At 35.9% G+C, this 23714-nt stretch overlaps 1 protein-coding gene across 1 annotated transcript; it reads left to right on the top strand.

Moving 5' to 3' along the window:
• Positions 1-18006: 18006 nt before the first annotated feature.
• On the top strand, positions 18007-22676 carry LOC116173493. Its single transcript, XM_031490996.1, has 4 exons — positions 18007-18281; positions 18339-19913; positions 20262-20578; positions 20713-22676. The coding sequence occupies exons 1-4, from the start codon at positions 18020-18022 to the stop codon at positions 22405-22407; spliced, it is 3849 nt and encodes a 1282-aa protein (XP_031346856.1). The 5' UTR covers positions 18007-18019; the 3' UTR covers positions 22408-22676.
• Positions 22677-23714: the final 1038 nt, after the last annotated feature.

Here is a 23714-nt window from a genome sequence, read left to right as displayed (position 1 = left end):
CCCGGGCAGGTGGTCTCCTTGCATGAGCCCATTCAGTGGCCCCCGCGCTCCCCCGATTTAAGCCCTTGTGATTTTTATCTATGGGGTTACCTCAAGGCCGAGGTTTTCAAACATCGTCCAAGGACCCTGGAAGACCTCAAAACCGCAATCGAGGGAGAAATCGCCCAGATAACCTCCACCACACTTGAGAAAGTCATGCGAAACTTCCACGAAAGGCTCAATATCTGTATTGCCCGGCAAGGCCATCATTTAGACGATATTATTTTTAAAACGTAGTTTGAAAAAACTACATGAGGTAATCTTTTTGATAAATAAATTCTTGTTTCATTATCTCGATTAGTTTTTTTTTAACAACCTTTTGAAATGTGGGAGTTTCCCGTGCCCCACCCTGTATATAAGGAACTTGAAACTTATTTGTTCGATCTTCATTCTTTCAGTTGCGTGATCAAAGAAACTAACATAATGAAATGTATTTTTGACACAGCGGTTCCCTATGTAGCACATCTATGTATCAACACGACAAAGTCATTTTGAGTTGGATCCATCGTTCCTCGAAATGGGGGTTGAAATATATTATGTTATCAAAAATCTCTAAACCTTCCCCATATAGTTTTATTCGTTGAAGTTTTTAAAAATAACAGCGACTATAGTTTCGGCGTACTGCCATCATCAGGCGACTATAGAAGTGTATCACAATATAGCAAATTTGAAAACATTAAGAGCTAGTACTTACTGTGAAAGTTAACAGGAAAACGGTAAATTACAAACGTTGAAGACGGATGAGACGAACATGTTGTTTTTTAATTATTAACTGGCCGAAGCCAAGTGAAAAACCTGAAGGGTGGTTAAAACGGAAAGGTTGTCCTAAGTTTCAAGACGAATTAATTATCAAGCCTTGTTAAGACAACCAACCGGGGGGTTGAATTTTTACATTAAAGTTGAAATTTGGGTTAACCTAAAAATGAACAAAGTTTTAGATTTAAAAAATAACTTATCTAAAAGGTACTTACACATTTCAAAAGAACGGGGGGGAAAAATAAACTTATAAAAGTATTGAAACTATTGAGATGACTACATATTTAAATTATTTAAGTTAAGTTTAAATTCGAGATCATGCAGACGGCATGTCTCGAAATGATTGACAATTCGGTATAAGAGGAAACTGACATATCGATAAATTTTGAAAAGATGTATAGGGTTATTGTAAAAACAGAAGATTGTTATTAAAGCCGAGAACTTCGTTAAGAGAGAGGTGCGGGTTCTTTTTAACTTGGTGGTAAATTTCTTTCAATTCCAGAAAGTTCAATCTTATACCTTTGTTACATATATGCAGAATTTCGAAATCGGTGTTCGGATTGAAGGAGTGGCCCGTTTTTTCTAGGATGTGTGAAGCGAAAGAGGATTTTATTGAGGAGGAATTATTGTTTTTAATACATTGAAGATGTTCTTGAAACCTAGTAGAAAATTTTCTCCCTGTTTGGCCAATGTAGGAAGATTTCAGGTGGTGCAATTATTAATTACGAACTTAATTGCCCCACCTGCAAATCTTCCTACATTGGCCAAACAGGGAGAAAATTTTCTACTAGGTTTCAAGAACATCTTCAATGTATTAAAAACAATAATTCCTCCTCAATAAAATCCTCTTTCGCTTCACACATCCTAGAAACGGGCCACTCCTTCAATCCGAACACCGATTTCGAAATTCTGCATATATGTAATAAAGGTATAAGATTGAACTTTCTGGAATTGAAAGAAATTTACCACCAAGTTAAAAAGAACCCACACCTCTCTCTTAACGAAGTTCTCGGCTTTAATAACAATCTTCTGTTTTTACAATAATTTCAGTTCACCCTATACATCTTTTCAAAATTTATCGATATGTCAGTTTCCTCTTATACCGAATTGTCAATCATTTCGAGACATGCCGTCTGCATGATCTCGAATTTAAAACTTTACTTAAATAATTTAAATATGTAGTCATCTTAATAGTTTCAATACTTTTATAAGTTTATTTTTTCCCCCCCGTTCTTTTGAAATGTGTAAGTACCTTTTAGATAAGTTATTTTTTAAATCTAAAACTTTGTTCATTTTTAGGTTAACCCAAATTTCAACTTTAATGTAAAAATTCAACCCCCCCGGTTGGTTGTCTTAACAAGGCTTGATAATTAATTCGTCTTGAAACTTAGGACAACCTTTCCGTTTTAACCACCCTTCAGGTTTTTCACTTGGCTTCGGCCAGTTTATAATTAAAAAACAACATGTTCGTCTTATCCGTCTTCAACGTTTGTAATTTACCGTTTTCCTGTTAACTTTCACAGTAAGTACTAGCTCTTAATGTTTTCAAATTTGCTATATTGTGATACACTTCTAGTTGCCTGATGATGGCAGTACGCCGAAACTATAGTCGCTGTTATTTTTAAAAACTTCAACGAATAAAACTATATGGGGAAGGTTTAGAGATTTTTGATAACATAATATACGACAAAGTCAAATGAAAAGCTTATAACGTTCTTTTAAGGTCTACTGTTTTAAGAGGTAATGGCATTCCTAAACAGTGGTTTAATTACGTACTATTTGTTTTAGATGTTTTTCACGTAGTCTTTTTTCGTTATTAGTTAACTTATGACATTTGATTTATTACTTTTGAGAAGGTAAGTATATATTTGTTTTGTTTATTAATTTTGTTATGTCATTTATGTTATATTTTATGTTTATAATATCAATATTTAGGTTACGTTTTTATATCTTTGACGTCATTTTGAGGTCTACTTTTGTAAGAGATAATGGCATATCTAAACGGCGGCTTAGTTATGTACTGTTTGTATATTAGATGTTTTTCGTGTAGTCTTTTTTTTGTTAGTTAATTGACGTTTGATTTATTATTTTTTGAATATATTTGAATTATTCTGTTTTTATATCTTTCTTTATTTTATAATATAATACTACTCTGAAATATGATTTTTTTTCACTCTAACCTCTCCCCCCCCCCCATGCAGGGGTCTCCGATTCTTATTAAACGTTTGTATAAAGGCAGTTAATTAAAGTAGCCAAAGACAATAAAGAAAATTGTTACTATAGCAACGCATTTCATTAAAGTTAGTTCATTTTAGTTATTGTAACTAAAGTTGCTTAATTATAACAAACAAAGTGTTGTTACACAAAAGCAGGATGGCTAAAATTTAATAACAATATTTAATTATTATTACTAAACTATATAATTAACATTATAAATTGGTTTAACAGAGGTCGCTATGCTGCTCCAATAATTCTATTTAATAGTGTTTAGTAACTGTAATGAAGGAACATTCTAAGTTATCAACTAACTGTACCAGTTAACCTTCCATTAAGAAAATGAGTTTAATAACTATAATCATGCAGATAAACTGTCCCAAATAGTATTAGAAATTCTTATTGCCGTTACTAAATATTTAACTGTGGTCGCTAAACATTTTTTTCAGTGTAAAGAAAACTATGGAGATCTTGTGTACTTAATTAACTGTAGAATCTTTGAGGAACGCTTGTTCCCATAACTTTTATCCGTCATTTGCGACTGCCGCCTGCGTGATTTTCCAGGTCGAAGTATACGCATAACTGTCCAAGTAAAAATGCTTTAGGTGTTAATCTCGAAGAACAAAAGGAGATTATCCCAAATGTCTACGTTTATTGGAAATCTTTGAGTTGGTAATCACAGATGTTTAATTCCGTTCCAAAAGGGAATTTTACTAACAAATCGTTCAATTTTAGAAATGTTTGCGAATCTCCAATTAAAATACAATATTTATTGACATTTCGGGTAAATCAAGATGTCCTGGAGAATTTGTTTGCGTATATTCGCGGTATGGGTGGTCCCAGGGATCACCCTTCTCCCCTAGAATTTCAATACAGACTGCGTTGGTTCATTTTGGGCAAGCATCCGGCATCTATTTTCACCGAAAAACAGATCACGGCACAAGTAACGGAACCCTGTTTATTACAACTCGTCGATGAGGAATGCCTTACACAAAATTTACTCTCCTCTTTAGCGACGGAGATTACGCCCGATTCTCACATTGCAGACGAAAACCCTATCGACTACTCATTCGTTCATCCCACATATCCCGAAATAAGTATACCAGATGACACCCCTCACGACATGTCGAATTTGCTTCAGAATTTCGTATTAAAAGAAAATGTTAACTTTGAAGCATTGAAGTACATTGCAGGCGCAGCAGCTCATACATTTAAGTATAAATACGACTTGGGTACTTCAACTAGTAGGTGTGATATAAACAAGGCCCCAGATTGGATTAGTTACTTATCGGAGGGTAATCTTCTGCAACCCCACAATAATTTACTCCAAGCCACTTTAATTCTTGATGCAAAATTCCACAAAATGCATGTAGTGATTTGAATTATTGATTCGTATTAAATATTAATTACAGTTTCCACATCCGTGTCAAACGTTAGCATTGCTATTTGTCATATTTTATGTGCAGCGTGATTCACTATCCCTTTCATTTGTTTGTTGTGCCCGCTATGTAATGTGTAAAATTGCATGCCTATGTACCGCTTCATACGAAGAGTGAGCGGGAGTAGCAACTTTAAAACGAAGCACGTTAAAAACGCGTGGACTTTGCGATAATCGAAGCAAGTCTCTACTCATTTTGGCAAGAGAAGCGTACAGTGCATATTTAGAAGGGGTACTATTTGCATAGGTTGTAAACAATAGACCGACAGGCAGGCTGCTAACAGTAATTCATAAAGGCCGTTGACAGCAGATAAAGAAAGATAATTTATCATAACGATCATACTACTAGTCTAAAACCCCGTGCCGTACATTTATTTTAACGAAACTAGAAACTGGCAAGATCTTAAGTAAATTGCCAACTTGCGAGGTAAATGAAAGCTTGGCTAGCCGAAGGAAATTGTTAAAAAATACGGTAGTCAAATCTCAAACAATGTAAATATGTTACAATCAGTGCGTGACACCTTTAAAATGCAGACCCGCGAAAGAAAAGGAATATACAAGCTACTGAAGTCAATTTCAAGACTCAGTCACGCGTCAATACAAAAGATTCTAAATTTATATCTGATTCAATTTAGTTAGATTTTGGCTTTATATGTTACGAACAAAGATTTCTTTCTATTTAGAGACCGTTAAAGAGTTCTAATCATGGAAACCTTTTTTAAATGAGAAAATCTGAACATTGAAATTTTCCCACTGCTTGGGGAGATATATGTTCAGTTCGCTCCGTGAATTTTCACTGCGTCAACCCCCTTCAGACTAAAACAATAGAACAGAAAATGCGCGTTACTTCACTTCATTGGGTCGCATTCTTTTAATCAACCAAAGTCATGAATACTAAGAATGTAAAACGTGATTTATCTTAGTTTAGTTACTTTAAAAAGCAACATCTCTATTATGCGAAAACACTGCAATATTATTAATTTCTTACCGGACCGGAGAACATCACGAAGTTAATACTGCGCCTTACCCTGAAATAAAAAAAAGCATTAATTAGAAATCATTTAAAGAGCATATGGATGATCATCTTAAATGCAATCATTGGAACAACTGTAGCGTTACCACACATAATGCTTAAAAAGAATCGTATTCTATTGTCTGGTAAGGGTCTAGTACATTTCGTCGCGATTGATTTGCCGCGACCGTTTCGCCGCTAGGACGGTTCGCCGCGAAGACGATTCGACGGGGTAACGGTTAGCCGCATAATTTGTAGGGGGACGTTTTCACGAAAATTTGTTTATGTTTGTAAACATTTTGTTAACATTTCGAAATTTCTAAATACACTTGTTGATGGAACTTTTAAAATATGTCCAAAGTTATTCACCCAAGTTTATGCTGTGTCTGGATTGAAATATGGCGGTGTTCATCCCATACGCTCTTCTTCCGGACAAAAGGAAAGTTACGCATGATGCACTGTTTGAGCAACTTCTCGTTTTAATGCCGAATTTGCGTCCGCAGAACATATGTGATTTTGAAATGGCAGCGTTTCAAAGCATGGCTGCAAAATTTTCCGATACTAAAATACGTAGCTGCTTCTTCCATCTGACTCAAAATTAAAAAAAGAACATGTGGCTGCATTAGGTTTACAACGTTTATATAACAACGGCGCTGCATTCGCATTGCAGGCACGGATGATAACGGCTATGGCATTTATTCCCATGGAGGAAGCGCTTGGTGATTTGGGGAACTTTCTACCTGAAGAACTTCAACCTGTTTTGGACTATTTTGAAGACAACTACATTGGAGACGAAATCGAAGAGGAGCTCTGGACGTCGCCCACCAATATTTCCATTGAGAATGTGGAATGTAGACGAGCAAACGTTGCAAGGGGATGACCGCACAAATAACCATGCGGTGGCAGCTCATAGACGGTTACATACCGAACTGGGGCTGACTAATCCAATAATTTGGAAATTTATTGATTGTCTTAGGCCCAGTTCACACTGAACGGACCTGTAGCGTAGACGTGACTCTGACGTGGCGGAGACGTGACGCAAACAAACCACAGTGAGAAGGCGAGATTGTGACATGAAATATCGTCACGCATCGTGGCTCACGTAAGTACCGACTTGGAAGAGACACGCCACTAGCAACTTGGAAGAGACGTGGCGGTGGCGACTGTGCCACGTCGCGATACATCGTTTGTTTGCATGGGGCAGCGCGGAGAGGACATAAGTCTCCGCCACAGGTCCGCTCAGTATGAACTGGGCCTTAGAAAGGTGCAACATGGCAGGGATATACATTATAAACAACTTATGACCGGGCGAAATCCACCGGTAAAGTTAAGGAAATACAGAAACGCAGACGAACGAATTATTCGTATCGTTCGGGGATACCAGAAAAGAGACACTATTGAGTATCTTCTTGGAATAGCACATAATTTTCAACGTGGCAAAAGGCCTTGCCTCTTCTATATCCGTTCTATTTAAGTGGAAACCCTTCTTCCAAAATTACAAATTATAACAGCCAATGATAGGCAGTTGACAACAGAACATTTCCCCATAAGGTACGTTAAACTAGAGGTAGAAGATTAATTTTATAAAATCAATTTTTAACATACATTAAGAGATAACACAAATTAAAATACTAGGAAAACAGAACTTTCTTTTAAATACAACGAAAAGGCGATAAATACACAGAAAAAAATCACAGAAAATTTGCCTAATAAATAATTTATTTGATTAATATTTATTTGAATAAACCATTTTTTTTTTCAACGAAACTGCGTATGTTTTAATCAAAAAATATTTATTTTATTTAATCAATCAAGAATGTTTGATGTCATTTTAAAATTTGTTTGCTGGATATTTTCCGGTATATATTATATATTATATATATATTATATGTCAAATAAATAATTATTTAATTTGAAATCAAAATAGATCTAAGTCTTATTTTTTTATGTTACAAACAGTCTGATTTTGTGGCAAATATATATTTATTTGGTACAAATTATTGCGTGCCGAAGAAATGAAGCCGGCGAAGGTCGTATATGTACGTACTTAACGATAACACATAGTGGCCAACGCTAAGCAGTAGATGAGTAAACGCAGACTTGTTATTCCCGACCCGACCCCATTAAAGTGTGTTTTCACCATATATGGTTTTCACCGTTTTCAGTGTTTTCGTGTGTAGCGACTTGTTGACTACGTGGGCAAGTATTAACAATGTTATTTTTAAAGTGGGACTTGTAACTCATTTACCCGATGAAAAAAACTTAGTTCCTAAATTTGGACTGATTAAGCATATTGTTATAGATAATAGAAATATGTTTTTAGTATTAGGAGAAGTTGAGACTTTAGGTTATAGTGGCATGTTTCAGGCCTATGAAATCATATGAAGTGACGGCAACTCGTCATTATTTATGGTCAGTTATGATTCTCTCGATGATTCATTTGCTTACAGTGTTCACTATACGACGGGTGATGGTAAAACGGTGGTTATTCCTGTTTCATGATTTTGTTTTATTTGTTGAATTGTATATTCCCTTTTCATTAGAGATATACACCTAAATACAAATTTATGTTATTTTTATTTGGTATGTTGTTACAAATAGTAGTAAAACGATCTTATAAGATTTCCATGTTTCGTTACTTATAAAGGCTTGTATTGCCTGTATAAGAATATAGATCTTTTTTTTTGTTTTTACTCCAAAGAAGTTAGTTTCTTTTTTTTGTTGTGGCTTATATTGTTATTGGCCTTAGTTACTATTTAGGTATATTAATAAGTAAGCGTTTTTGTTTTTGTTTGGTTTTTGTTTGAGAATAAAATGTATTCTACTCGAAAGGTGTTTTTTCTGTTTGAAATTTAGGTACAGCGGATCAGATATGCTGGCGGATCTGTTAAAAGAACCTTCAGGTTATTTCGAAAACTTTTGCAGGATGAGAGCACCCGATTTTGAGTTTTTACTAGAAAAAATTGGTCCTACCATAAGGAAGCAAGATACAAATATGAGATTAAGTATTCCGATTGAACAAAGACTGACATTAAGATTTTTGGCTACAGGCGACAGTTATCGAAGCTTGGGATTCTTGTTTAAATGTTCTAGATACACCGTTTCTAAGACGGTTGATGAAGTGTGTACTTCTTTAGTCCGTTTTCTGAAAAACGAAATTAAGGTAACTATGCGCGGTTGTATGTATATAATGGATTTCATTGAAATGAACAACATTGACAGGTATAAAACTACAACATAATAGTATATTGAAAGACAAGTGTTACAATGCGACCTATTGTAACACGACTATCTTGTGGCACGAGTGGCGACGCGAAGCGTAGCCACGAGTGTCCGCAAGATAGGAGTATTACAATAAAGCATTGTAACACGCGTTTTTCATACTATTTTTCTATTTCGGTGCTTTAATTTAATTAAAAAAATCATTATCAGAAACTATAGGGAACATTAGAACTAACATGTTTTATGTTGGGAACACTTTTTATGCTGTTAAGTTTTAGGTTGGCAGCGTAGTAAGACTGACATTTTGAAGTTCAAACATGGAAGTACCCAATGAAGTACCTACTTGTACTAACTAGTAACTGCCAACTTAAGAAATGAGTTACCAAAAAAAACGACTATAATCACTGTCTTTGTCTTTCGGCCGAAAACAGTTGTACAAAATCATCATTGTGACACCGAAATAGAAAAAATTAATTCTAATGCAAAAAGTTTCAAATCCCTCATGCACTGCCATACTTGTCCGCGTTTTCTTCTCTTGGGTGACTTGGGTCTAAATATTCAGCTGGCATATTTAGTAAGGGTGGTGATGCAGACCATTGCGAGGATTGTGGTGAATTGATCATGCTTTGGGAATGAGGCGACTGTGGAGAATGTGAGGCATGCTGTAAAGGAAAGGATTTTTGATTTTGATGAAAAAAAGGGCCGGACCCCGGAAGTGAAGGAAGAGGTTGACTATGATAAGGTTGGGAAAAGTTAACCTGTTCCTGGACATTTCCGGTAAATGAATGGTGTGTTGATATTCGCCGAAATTGGGGGTTTTTAAATTTAAACATTACATTGTTTATTTCAGGCATGGCCAGCTCACGAGTAGTTTCATCCATGGTCCTCAGTTTGAGACATAATAAATCGGTAAATAATTCTGATTGATCTTTTGTGGGTGGTTTTGGTTTATCATTAACCGCGTTTTGTAAAATCTGTAGTGCTGCGTCCATGTGATTTTGAACTAATGTTTTCTTGACAATTTTTCGTTTTTTGGGATGCGATGCGGTAGGCCCAATTTGTTCATTATTTTTACCAATGTTGTCTTCATTAGGCGGTTCTGTTTCATTTAACGATTCCGGTTGATTCTGGTCCTCGACGTTACCCAAGTCCTCTGTTAAATCATTATACTCCTCTTCATGCAGGTCCTCAATTTCCTGAAAAACATAACTGTGGAAATTATAATTAACTTTAATAAAGTTGTTAATTTCAGATGCCCGAAACTGAAGCGCAGTGGTTAGACAAAGCAACTGATTTTGATCACTATTGGAACTTCCCACATTGTCTCGGGGCAATGGATGGGAAGCATGTAGTAATACAGGCCCCTGTCAACAGTGGCACAGAATACTACAACTATAAGGGAACATTCAGCATTGTCTTGTTTGCATTGGTTGACGCAAAATATTTCTTTACCTTCGTGGACATCGGATGTCAAGGGAGAATCAGTGATGGTGGAGTTTTTCGCAACACTAATTTATTTCGAAAATTAGATTCTAAACAACTAAATTTGCCATTGGAAAAACCTCTTCCACTTCGAAGTGTATCCGTTCCATACGTAATAGTGGCCGACGATGCCTTTGCACTTACGCCTAACGTCATGAAACCATTCCCAGGGGTACACGCAAAAGGCAGCACTGAACGGGTTTACAACTATCGTCTATCTAGAGCAAGGCGCATATCAGAAAACGTTTTTGGTCTAATGGCTTCAGTGTTTAGAATTTTTCGTAAACCCATGTTGCTTTCACCGGAAAAGGCTTCCTTAATTACATTGACTTGCGCTCTCCTCCATAATTTTTTAAAAAAAAGTCGGATATCGAAATCATCTTATACGCCACCTGGCACTTTTGATTATGAAGAGGATGGAGAAGAAATTGCTGGATCGTGGCGTCGTGATCAAGAGGGAATGTCTTCTTTCGTACAATTACAGAACATTCCAAGAAAAGCAAGTATCACTGCGAAAGAAATTAGGCAGGAATTCGCCGAATATTTTCAATCCGACCGAGGAAAAGTGCCATGGCAAGATGACAAATAACTTTTTGTACAAATAAGTAGATTGAGACTGTTATCCAAATACATAAAGTTTTTACTTACCTCAGAATTTATTGTAGCGCCTGGAATGTACACAGCCCGGAGAAATTTCTCAAGAGCTGTGTACGCAAACCAAGTGGGCTTGTAAATATCATCCGCGCCACTGCCGGATTTTTTTGACGATGCCACTTTTTTAAATAATTTTCTGTACGTAGCAAACAACGTATCTTTCTTTCTTTTTTAATTCTTTTATTGATACTATATATTTCCGTGATAGCTCTGCCCACGCATCGTAAACAATTTGTCTATCCTTGTGCTCCGGATGCTTAGGGTTCCATATGACCTCATACCCTTGCAGGTCTTCGATAAATTCCAGTGTCTTCTCCGAATTCCACGCCATCGCGGTTCTGATTTATTTTAATGCCAACACTGGAGATTGCACAAGTGCACACTGCTAAGTAAAACAGGATACAGGAAGTAGGCAAAAATGCATTGGCGAGCCACGAGCAATTGCGATCCAACGCGAGCCTACCGATCCTACCCCTTTGACTCGCACCATAATTACCGACACCGAATGGATCGCGCAAGCTTGGCACACCGCGCCACGAGCTTTGGCGAGCCTGTTGTGTTACACGGCGCGTGGATCGTGGTTCGCCGTGCCAAACTCGCCGAGCCACGCGCCGTGTAACCGCGCCTTAAGACTGAAGGTACAGAAGAGTTGAAGGAAATCGATTTTTTGCAAGTTAAGATAAAAAAACATGGTATAAAGGATCCGACAGTAAAGACAAAACCCTCTGGGATTCCTAATAGTAGAAAAGAGAATATTTTAAAAAATTTGGCAGAGATTATACCAGCAAATCGTCATAATTTTTGGCAAGAATTACCTACCTCCGACGAGCAATAAACAGTGTTATTTCCTGTCAAAATTACCCTCTAATGTTTTTTTTCATATTTCATCTATTTCAAATAAAGTTTTTTGTATATATATTTAAATTATGTTTTCATAGGTGTTGTGCTCAAAAACGACACTACTAAAAAATTAATAATTCGCCGCAAGCTATAAATTTTACAATAATTACGTAGTCAAAACCAAGTTTAAACCAAATTTGTGTTATACGTGGTTTTAGCTAAGTAATTGTAGTGTAATTCATTGCTTTCTCAGCCCGTATGTCGCATAACTAGTCGCCATTACCTACTTTTGCATTTTCTTTTCCCAAAAAAGTTTGTTGTAACATTACAAATAATATCATGAAGCATCTTATAATGTAAGTCAAGCAGAAGCCCAACGAAACACGCAAAAACCTTTGAACGCGGTTTTCTCAAAAGTTGCTTTAATGGAGATGCGGGGGTCTTTCTTAACAGGGCAGTGTAATGGTTTATAATCTCTAGAAGTTTCTTTTTATTTTTTTTTGTATTGTACAACATATTTTTCATTTTTATAATAAATCGAAACGCTTAATTTTGTTTAGTTTAGTTTAATTATAAATGTTGCAAGAAAAATGTCATAAGTATTAACAAAAAAATTGTTTAAATAAAGTTTACCAAATCTTCTCTTAAAATGACATCTTCAAGGGCTTTGCAAAATTATGCGTATGCGGTTTTATTTTAACAAAACTTAAATTGCTTCTTCTGAAAATGTACTATTTTTGACTTATGCCACTTTTCTTGCGGACGACGATGTGTCCAAAAATTGAACATTTATTTCTTTTAACATTTTAAACGGGGCCGGGGGGAAGGTTTGGTGGTATGTTCTCTCTTGAGTGAATAGAGACATCGGGAATGTTGCAAGCTCGCACGCGAAGTGGTTCTTCAATTCTTCATCCGACTGTTTCAAAACGCATATCCTGTGAAAAAGTGTGAATGGGTCAATAGTCACTTGTCTGTAACGAACAGTAGAGGAAAGAGACACTACTTTGTTTTTTCGCTCGAATTTGACGTCTATGTGACGTGCTATGTGTTAGATGAGTTCCAGCTAAGCATAACATATCAACCATAGGTTGGAAAACTTGTTTTAGCATTTCTCCTTCATCGATAGGGCTATTTAATGCTACGAAAGATACATAAAAAAACTACAATAGCAATATGATACCCAATTCCAATTAATTCAAACTTACGCATCGCAGAAATAAATGGGTTTCGGATTGCGATACAGGTAAAAGAAAGATAGGTAATTAAATTAACACAGATGGCATAACCTAAAAAGAAAGGTGTTAAGCAAATAAGCAATCCTATGAAAATAAAATTACCTCCAGAAGGATACAACCATTCGCATTCACGTAAATACGTTTAGATCAATAATTTAGACAATTTGAGCTTGATGTATCTTTCATCCTACCCAAAATCAGAACATGTCCTTTCAACGACAAAAGCAAAAGTGATATTCCCTCTTATTCCCCCCATTCCCAGGTCTATTTCCTGATTTCAGAAGAATCGACTTAATTGCAAATATCTCAATTTTTTACGAAATGAGTACCTATTTATATTCATTGACATGTTAAAATCTATATAAAATGCCAATAATTTTCCCAGTTTGCCGGAACCAAGCGGTATCGTTCACTTATTATTACGGTTTTTAAAGCATTCCTGGCAAATTGTGGTTTTGTCATTGTTCTTTCGAAACAGCGATATGTTGGCATTAAATACTACGAAACTTTTTTTTCCTAAATAAAAAATGTATTTCACGCATGGAACTGACATAGTCACACCTATGTAAATTATGTGATGTAGTGGAAATACTTTGAATTAAGAGAACTTCGTTTATAAGAGCTCCAATTAGTAAATTGATTAAAGTCAGTTAGCTTTAGCGTGTTTACCTTTGAAACTTTCACCAAGTAAAACCTTTCCGAACAATTGTTTACCGGAGCGTGTATTCTTTAAAGTTTAGGAGTTCTTCTGATTATCAACCCAATTATACACGACCCGAAAGAGGTGTTAATAAAGAGTACTTTTAAAGGCCGAATTTGTGTTAATCGAGATAATAGAAAATTGGCGAAAGGTGCAAGTTAAAAGAGTTAATCAAATTATAATTTGGTTTATAAATTGCGTAAATTTAAATTTCCGTTGTTCTCTCGTCTGCATCAAGATCTTTTGCGTTATTTCATTATTATATAACACGAATTCCTTATAAATGACGATAATTAATACAGCGGATGCTAAAAGCGTTTGCGAGAGTGGATGTAAAATGAATAATTAATTTTTGCATAATAGTCAATTAGATTTCATGCAGGAAAGTTAGAAATTAATCTTCGTCTACAACAGAACAGGCGAAAGGTACGCATTTTGGTGTTCTATAATTTGACGATTCACAAACTTATAGGTGGAAAACAAGTTGAGTAAGTGACACCTTTTTTAATGGATTTAACACTGTGTTGCAAGGAAAAAAACGCATATGCTCACATGCAAATTTTAAATGCATTCGAAATGAAATAGAATTTATGTTGTCAATATTTATGTTACAAAAGGCTTGACAATTTCCCTAATTTGCAGAAATTAAATGTAACTGAACGAAAGGCACATTTTCTCGTAGATTGAGACATTTTCGCAAAATTGGAAATAATTCGAAAATTGTGCGTGATCCAATTTGTGGTAGATATCGATAATGCACCAAGTGACTTACAGTTGGAATGAATAGATTTGCTGTACCTGCTAAAAAAGGAAGAATATTGTCACTCTCATCGGTCATTTACGTGCATGGCTATAAGTTTTACTTGTTTGAACTAGCGAACCAGGAAAAAACCGATTGAATTCAGTCCATATGTAGATATATCCAATTCTATTACCGCTTAGCTATCGATTTATTGTTTTTTATTTTTTTCTCGTGATTTAGAAGAGTCCCTACCAAAAACCGCTAATAATTTATTCCAAATTCTGCAACGAATGTTTCCTCTGCAATCGTGTAGTCGAATACAATATAATCAATCGTTATCCTCTAGGAACATTTATATTACAAGTACAAGTAGAGATTGTAAAAAGAGAGTCAATAATATGAAAATTGATTTCCACAATCTAATTTTAAAAGTAGATTAAACTTCTATGCTACGAGGGTGCTTTTGGACGACCGCTTCGTATGAAACGGGGACGACCCAAGCTATATTAAATGTCTCTGAATTGTGCATAACTTAAAAGAAAAATCAGAGACGTAATATGTATATGTCAAGGGTTCCCCTATAAAATTGTGGATTGCAATCACGTCCAACTAAGTCGTCGCTAATGCCGTAGAATTGTGCGGTAATTCCTTATCTTAAATCCGATTTCTTGCGACAAGTAATTTAATTGAACTATGAGTTTCATGATTTGGTTTTAAACTTGGAACCGTAAGGAACGCCACAAAATTGAATCTCTTCTTATCCGCTTGCTTGATTCTTGGGATAGTTTCACTAAGATAAAGTATCTGAACGGACGATGAATTTTACATTAGATTTACCCTATTAAGTAGATCCCGACATTTGTTACGTAGCAATTCAATCGAGAGAGATATCAAAGGGCGTTCAGGATCTTTTATGCAGTCAATCGTTTAACAAAAATGTGTTATAGTGCGGCAGATAAAGTAGGACTGATGTATTGTCAACAGTGTCATGGATGAACGCATTTATTGGCTGTAAAAAATCTCATTCGTTTTTTATTGGTAAATCCATAATCTATATTAATTCCAATGGACATACACGTACGAGTTTTGTACGTATCGGCATTTACAATAATTAGAAAGTACGTAAAGCACAGAGCGAATTCTCAGAACCAGTTCGAGTCAAAAATGTCTTTCTATATAATAGTCCGGGAGCCAGGGGTCCATGTGGTCTAGCGATTTATGCATCTAGATTTTGAACTATACTGTAAATAAGCTTTCATTGCCAACGAAAGTGAGTTAGCTGGCGCACCTGTAGTGGATGAGAGCGTAGGAGGGTGGGAAACATGTTCGAAAATGTGTGTTCACAAAATCATTGTATGCAGAATGAAATTTTGTTCGTGTATTCTTTTAGCCTTTATTAGGATTTAAAAAAATAGTCCGCTGCGCGGTAGGAGGGGAGAAATACGTCAGCTGAGCGGGTAAATTGTTAGAAAAATAAAGAATTATTTTATTTTATATCGATTGAAATTTATTTACATGATTTTGGACACGTATGGAAATACTCGTATATTTACATGAAGAGAGAGAGATAAAATCAAAAACCCTTTTACCTTTCGGTGTAGGGGTATGCTACACATTCAGCTTTAACTTAGATATTTCACTACATTACATAGTAATAAATAATAATTGTTCTGATAACATTATGTCTGCACAGTGCAATTCTTCTATTCATTGTTTGTGTGTGAAGTTCGCCCATTCTTTCTTGTCTAGCGCCATCTTTTTCGCTCCGGTCCATGTTTTCCCCCTTGTCTCTAATATTTTGGTTATTATTTTGTCCCAAGTTTCTTTAGGTCTGCCTCTTTTTCGTTTATTCTGACTCCTAGCTTCCCATACATTCTTGACTGGCCTGCTGCTACTCATTCTTTGGAGATGTCCCCACCAGCTCAGTTGTCGGTTTTCAATAAACTCTAGTACTGACTCTACTCCAAGGTCTTGTCGTATTTGGGTGTTCCTGACGCAATCCACTCTTGACACTCCTCTTACACGTCTAAGGTATTTCATTTCTACCGCTTGTATTTTGCTTTTTTGATTTTTAGTTAAAACCCACGTTTCGCACCCATAAGTTAGAACTGGTCTGGTCTGTCTGTTTTTGCCCTAAACAAATGTTTTATCGGTAAACGCGAAGTCTCATATAATACAAAACTAAACGTTTATAAAACTACATGAAGATAATTAACGTTTATATCTACTGAAGATATGTAAATTAGAAGCGGCCTTGCAAAAATCTACCAGAGATACGTTCAAGTAGGTAAAGCGGCAAAAATATAACATATTTTATATTAATGTTGTAACGTAAATTTATTACGTCCTTTATCTATTTTACAAAAAATTAACAATAAACTTATAACAGTCTTGAAATGAATTAGTTTATAACAATCTTATATATTATATATATTATATATATATATATATATATATATATATATATATTATATATATATATATATCACTTATAAATACACAATTTATGACAGTGGTAGTATTTATTATTTCATCGTCGTAATTGGAGCTCAAACGGTTCCGGACACTTCCGAGCCTTTTTAGCAGTGTTGTAACTTACCTAGGTACAAGTACCTAGGTACTGTACCTAAGGTACTAATTTAGTACCTAAGTACCTGCAAAGGTACAAAAAAAAAAGTGTACCTATACCTGTACCTAGATACATTTTTGACGGTACCTAAATACCTACAAGCCTTAGGTACATTAACATTTAACAAAATCAAAATCTCAAAGATAAATGGTTTTGTCAGAGTCAGAAGCAAGGGAAGACCAACCGCTAAAAACCCCTGTTGGTACGCCGCTGCTCAAAAGACGTGTTTACATACGGCAATTTATTACTTCGCTAATGTACATGTGGATATCATATCAATAAGATTTCAAAATGGCTTCTTGTTCTTCGCTTTGCGGCTTGCGAGAAGTTCTGTTTGGAGTTTGTTTTAACTGAAGTGCTGACACAGCTACTGTGTCTACTGAGTGAGTGATAAGTGAGTGATACACGACTGATAATCAGTGATAGACATGGCGATGGCTGATCCTCTGATTGCGTCAAAAGAGAACAATCTGCCTTTGATTTTAAATGGAGAGTTTTTTAAAATATTGATGGAGGAAGAAGCTGATCCTTTAGAACCCTGTGCAGTGGTTCAGATAACAGCAAAATGCATGTTGTGTGCAAAACATACAGTGATAAGCAGCACGAAAAATTCAACGGGGAATTTTCATAAGCATTTACGGGTAACTGGTCCAGCAAAATCTTAAAACACCTTAAAACCCAGCTGTGATAACCCTGGGTTTCATGTTTTTTAAGACTACTTCTGGCAACAGCAATGATTTTCATGAATTTGCTTTTGTAATTAAATTATTATTGTTTAAATTTGTGTTGTTGCAGAGAAAACATCCCCGTGCAGTAAAAAAGTTTGATTCCTTAATGATAGAACGTACAGCGGCCTGCCGGCAGGACCGAATTGACGCATTTGAGGACGCGCTAAAATGTTTAATATGAGTACCTTACATCCTGCCAGCAGGACACCTAGTCCTACCGTTGGAAAGCTTGTAAAATAACGATTCTGGCAAAAAAAATCCGAAGTCAATCCGACAATTCGTTCGTGTTTTATGAATTTATGAATTTCTAATTAGTTAACGTGTAATAATGGAGGTCGGTGTGCGTGTTTCCGTACCAGCGACTGTGTTTGATGGAAAATTTGACAATTCCTGGAGTGTGTCTATGTTTGGGGAAGATTGGAATACGGCTAAATGTTACGGTGTTATTACAAAAACCTTTATTAACAACCGCGATGTCGTGTCGGTCAAGTGGGAAATAGACGGGCGAGTAACAAAAATTAATTGCAGTTCTCTTCAAATAGATGATCCAGTTTCTGCTTATAAAACGCAGTTTACATCACCTAATGAAGGTAATTATATAAATACTGACAATATTGACACTATTACTAACAATGTATATAATATAGCTACGGACGATGTTAGCGATGTGGCGAGTTCGTCATCAAACGATACTAGTAGTTCGTGTAGTGAAGAGTCCGATGATGAAAATCCGAATATTAATTTGCAAAACACCAGAGAAAACAATAATCAAGTGAAAGTTCATGACACAACATGGACTTTTGGACAATCTATAACAGTAAACGCATTCAAAGATGCTCGGTACAAACCCCAGCTAAACTTTCGTAGTACACAAAATTTGAAAGAAATTGATTATTGGATGGCCTTCTTTCCTTCTGAAGATATTGATTTAATTCTCGAATGCACTAACTCGAACCTCAGGGAAGGCCGTAAAGTTATTTCGAAAGGAGAATTTTATAAAGTAATTGGAATTATGTACGCAATGACAACAAATATTTTGCACACCAGACGTGATTATTGGTCTACAGAAGCAGGTTTATTTCCGGCACCCGCATTCGGTCAAAGATTCGGTATTGGTTTGCATCGTTTTGAAGAGGTAATAAATAGTATAGCCTTCGCAATGCCCACTAATAATGAAGAAGATAAGTGGTATCAAGTTCGTTCCTTCTTCAACATGACTACATCAAAATGGAATGATATTTTTACTCCTGGATATAAAATTACAGTCGACGAATCCATGTTCGCGTGGTACGGAAAAGGGCTCCATAATGAAATTGATGGTATGCCTGCTGTGATAAAAATACAGCGAAAGCCAAAAGGTGTAGGCTGTGAGTGCAAAACAGTTGCGGACGTTCTATCAGGTATAATGATCAACATTGAAATAAATGAAGGTAGAGAAGCTATGCAGCAAAAGGATTGGCAGAAGGAGTTGGGAGCAGGTACTGCAACAACACTACGGTTGACGCGCCCTTGGCATGGTTCCGGCAGAATCGTGGTTGGAGATTCTTGGTTCGGTTCTGTAAAAACTGCCAAGGAACTACATAATAGAGGCTTGTATTTTCTTGGTATAGTTAAAACAGCAACCAAAAATTATCCTTTAGCATCAGCTAAGGAACGATGTCCAAACGAGAGGGGTTCTTTTGCAGTGGCTACTGCAACGGTTGATCCAGGTGTAAACTTAATATGCGTAGCTTGGAGAGACAAAAAAGTACATACATTTATTGGAAGTTGTGGTACGACTTTGAACGCAGAACCGGCAAAAAAGAAACGAACAGGTCATGACGGTAACCAGATCATAAAGGAAGTGCCAAGAAATCAACTTGTCGTAGAATATTTTGATGGAGCTCCGGCAGTTGACATTCATAACCATATTCGACAAAGTGGACTGGCGCTCGAAGTTGTCTGGAACACTCAAAAATGGTATCATCGCATGTTTGCCAGTTTGTTTGGAATAATAGAGGCAAATGCATTTTTAGCTTTTAAATATTTTAATAGAGATATGACAAAGAAGCATTCTGATTTTACAGAAGCGTTATCCTTACAACTAATAAATAATACATGGAGTGATGCTGCAAACAAAACTCGCGCTCCTCTACAAGGGTTAGGAAACGCACCACTGGAACAAGAACAACGATGGTTACCTGGGGAACATACATTGATTGCACTAAGTAGCGAAGATGATCGTAAGAGAGTCCAGAGAAAATGCATTATTTGCAGTAGGGTTCGAAATGTTCAACAGAAAGCTAGTTACAGGTGCAATTCTTGCGGTGTTCGTGCTGTTATGTGTTCTCCTACTACTGGTAGAAATTGTTTTACTTACCATATACAACATGGAATTCCGGCTTGAAAATACTTTTAGTGTTCCTATTTTGTTAATTTTGTTAAATGCATTTATCATATGTTCACAAATGCTAAATTAATAAGTCAAATAAATACTTTAGTTCCTGATCTGTATTGTTTTAATAAAGACGCTTCTGGTAAATAAAAATGCCCAACTGTTGTTCCGTAATTCACATCCTGGTTTACGCTAGCTCCAGATATGTACGTGGTACTGCCAGAAGCAGATCATCGACCTGCTGGCAGGACAGTCTCACTAAGAGAAGGTCGTCCTGCTAGCAGGACCCTCGACTCTGTACAAAAGTACTACAGGAAGATCTTCCTGCAGGACGAATCGTTGTACACTCTATCATTAAAGGAGCATTCTGTAAAGTTAAAAAGAAGCAATACTGTAGTCACAGATGGGTCCACTAAGAGAATCAGGGGCAATGAAGGTGAAGACAGGCTCGTTAGTACCAGTTTTGCAACGCCTTTTGATAGGTGTAAAAATACGAAGCTTTCTGAAAATAAAGTAATTCTTACATTTACTATTCTAAAGCAAGCTTTGTTGTTATTTTCTCGACTAACTACAAAGCTTGCTTTAGATTTATTACTAACTTCTCCGCATGTGTCATTATTATGGAGGTTTCAACACCTTTGTTTTAGGCTCAAGAACTAATATGTAGCTATATCATTGACGAAATGCTACCGATTTATAAAGTAGAAAAGGAATCATTCAGAAGACTGGTATCCGGTCTCAGCGGAGGTATAAAACCACCATGCAGAAGAACCTTAACAAATCTAATTGTGAAGAAGAAGGATAAATATGTGACAACGTTAAAGACGAAATTAGATTCTGTGCAATATGTGTGTACCACAACAGATATATGGAGTAGTAATAACCGTAGTTATTTGGGCATGACATGCCATTATTTTGATGCTAATTTAATCAGATGTTCTTCAGTGTTAGCCTGTAGACGCATGCGTTATTCCCACACACATTTAGAAATAGGGAGGGCAGTTTCAGACATTCATAAAGAATACAACCTTAAAGACTCGCAAATTGTCGGTACTGTGACTGACAATGCTGCTAACTTTGGCAAAGCCTTTAAAATATTTTCTGCGCCAGATAATTTGTTAAATATTGGTGACCTAGACTTTTTAATAGCTGAAAATCTTGATATTGATATTAATACTATACCGGACTTTATCGAAATTGAGCAAGATTTTCAAAATAATCTTGATTTAGAGGATTCTGACATAACGTTGCCTCGGCACTTCAGATGTGCTTCCCACACCTTAAATTTAATTGCAACAAAGGATGCTGAAACTGCATTGCTGGATAGTGGTTATAAAAAAATATATAATTCCACATTTGCAAAATTGACAGCCATATGGAACATATCGCACAGGTCAACTGCAGCTGCGGATGAAATTGAGAACATTTGCAAACTCAAATTATTAGTGCCATGTCCCACCAGATGGAACTCTTTATTCGATAGTGTACAAAGAATCCTGCAATTACGAGAGCATCTAGAAACAATATGTGAAAAATTAAAAAAACCAAAATTAAAAAATATTGAGTTGGAATTTTTGTCAGAGTACGCTTTAGTTATGGAAGTGCTTGCTAAATCTATTGATATTTTGCAAGGCGAAGAGAGTTGCTGTTTAGGGTATTTACTTCCTACATTATTTCAAATTAAAAAAACGTTAAATTCTCTTTCGCATTTGGTATTTTGCACAGCATTAAAAGACGCAATATTGGATGGCGTTAATAAGAGATATAAGGATATTTTGAATTTAAATAGCAGTACCTCAAAACCCTATATTTTGGCCACTGTTTCGATACCAAAATTTAAGTTAAAGTGGATAACCTCAACAACATCAGATGTGAACCTTATTGAGAGCACAACTAAGCTTATCAAATCCTTGTTCATTACTGAATGTGAAAAAGCCTCTAAAAGAGATACTGCTAAAGCCTATGAAGAGGAAAGTGGCGCTGCTTCTGCTGGCAGCGAAGATGATGATTTCTTCGATATTCTTAAAAGTCCTCTTAGTCCAACGTCAAGCTTGCATTTGTCAGAGAAAGAATATGTGGAATCCGCAGCTTTTAAAAGTATCGTTGAGATGGAATGCCTAAGGTATTTTCAAGACAAATCAAAGGATAAGCTATCTTTATTGAATTATCCCCTCGTTATGAAAGTATACAAAATTTATAATACTATTTTGCCTTCATCTGCACCAGTTGAAAGGCTATTTAGTACGGCAGGACAAATTCTGACTCCTAAAAGAAACCGTCTTTCCGATGAAATGTTTGAAATTCTTCTTCTCTTACGTCACCAAACAGACCTATTGCAGTAATATCACAAATCACAATTAATCTGTAAGGTATGAGTACATTTGTATGTATTACTTTTTTGTGAAATTAGAATAGACATTAAACTTCTTTAACAGCGTTCATTTTTTCAATGTACTTTTTAAAGTACCTACTTACAGTTTTTAGGTACTTTTACACTGTAACTGTACCTGTACCTAGGTACTGTGACAAATATGTACCTATACCTGTACCTAAGTATTTATTTGTTCAAGTACCTGTAACTGTACCTAGATACTGAAATAAAAGTACCTATTACAACACTGCTTTTTAGAATATTCTCGAACAAAACAAGTCATACTTCTCGGAAAGATTACATCACATCCGCTTTCGTTCTTTATCGCCGATGACTAATCTTTCATGGCACCTCGATATCTATTGAAATTTCTGGAAAGATTGATAATGTTTATTTGAATCGCAGTCTATTTATTTTCTAGAAATTACCTCATGTTATTAACCTACTAAGTTACGCTATTATGTAGGAAACGTTTTTTTCCTACCGAGGCGCCAACTTTGGCCATAAGCACCGTGTGTCGTCCTAACACCTGTTCTACATTTCGTCGACTTTCTTTAAAAACCGTCAAGTCTGATTGGCCGGGATTTTAGTTTTAGGTGCCGGTGGTTTTTATAGCTACATTTCAAGCTGCTTCGTCTGTTAAAACCGTGTATATCTAACATCCACCTAGCATTTAATAATAACCCAATTAAAACCGTGCAAATATTGCTACTAAAATCAAACTTAGTATAGAAAACGTGTATGTTTGACTTGCAGGGTTTTTATAGACATTAAAGTTCTGTAGAGGCAGACATACACAGATTTAAATGTAAATAAATGCGCCGAAATAAACTAGTCAGCGTGACTAGTGAATTCAGTTTAGAAACGTGCGAGGAAACGTGGATATCATAGACAAAAATGTCTAACGGAAGCAGGGGAAAGCTTTTATTGCAATTGGCTTTGGACCAAAGTACTGTAAGTTGTGACAAATTTACTAACATAAAAAGTAACCTCACCTCTTTAGTTCAAGAAAATCTGAATAACAGTGTGAGTGAATCGCAAGCTTTAAATAACAAGTTAAAAAAGTAAACGTATTAGCTTTGTTTGGTATCCTGCACTAGTGTAACTAGAACAGTAAAAAGGCGTTTGTTATAAAATTAGTGTACGCGGTGCAACTAGTGTATACTGTTTGTTATACCAATTCTGTGTACACTGAACAGCAATTGTTGCGCCTGGTCAAAAGGAGGTGTAGGTAGTGCAGAGTGGCGGGAAAACGTATTATTCTAACCTTAATTTGTT

This window comes from Photinus pyralis, unplaced genomic scaffold (genome assembly GCF_008802855.1).
Source record: "Photinus pyralis isolate 1611_PpyrPB1 unplaced genomic scaffold, Ppyr1.3 Ppyr1.4_LG6, whole genome shotgun sequence".
Classification (NCBI taxonomy): domain Eukaryota; kingdom Metazoa; phylum Arthropoda; class Insecta; order Coleoptera; family Lampyridae; genus Photinus; species Photinus pyralis.
This window is presented reverse-complemented; position numbering and strand designations above follow the sequence as displayed.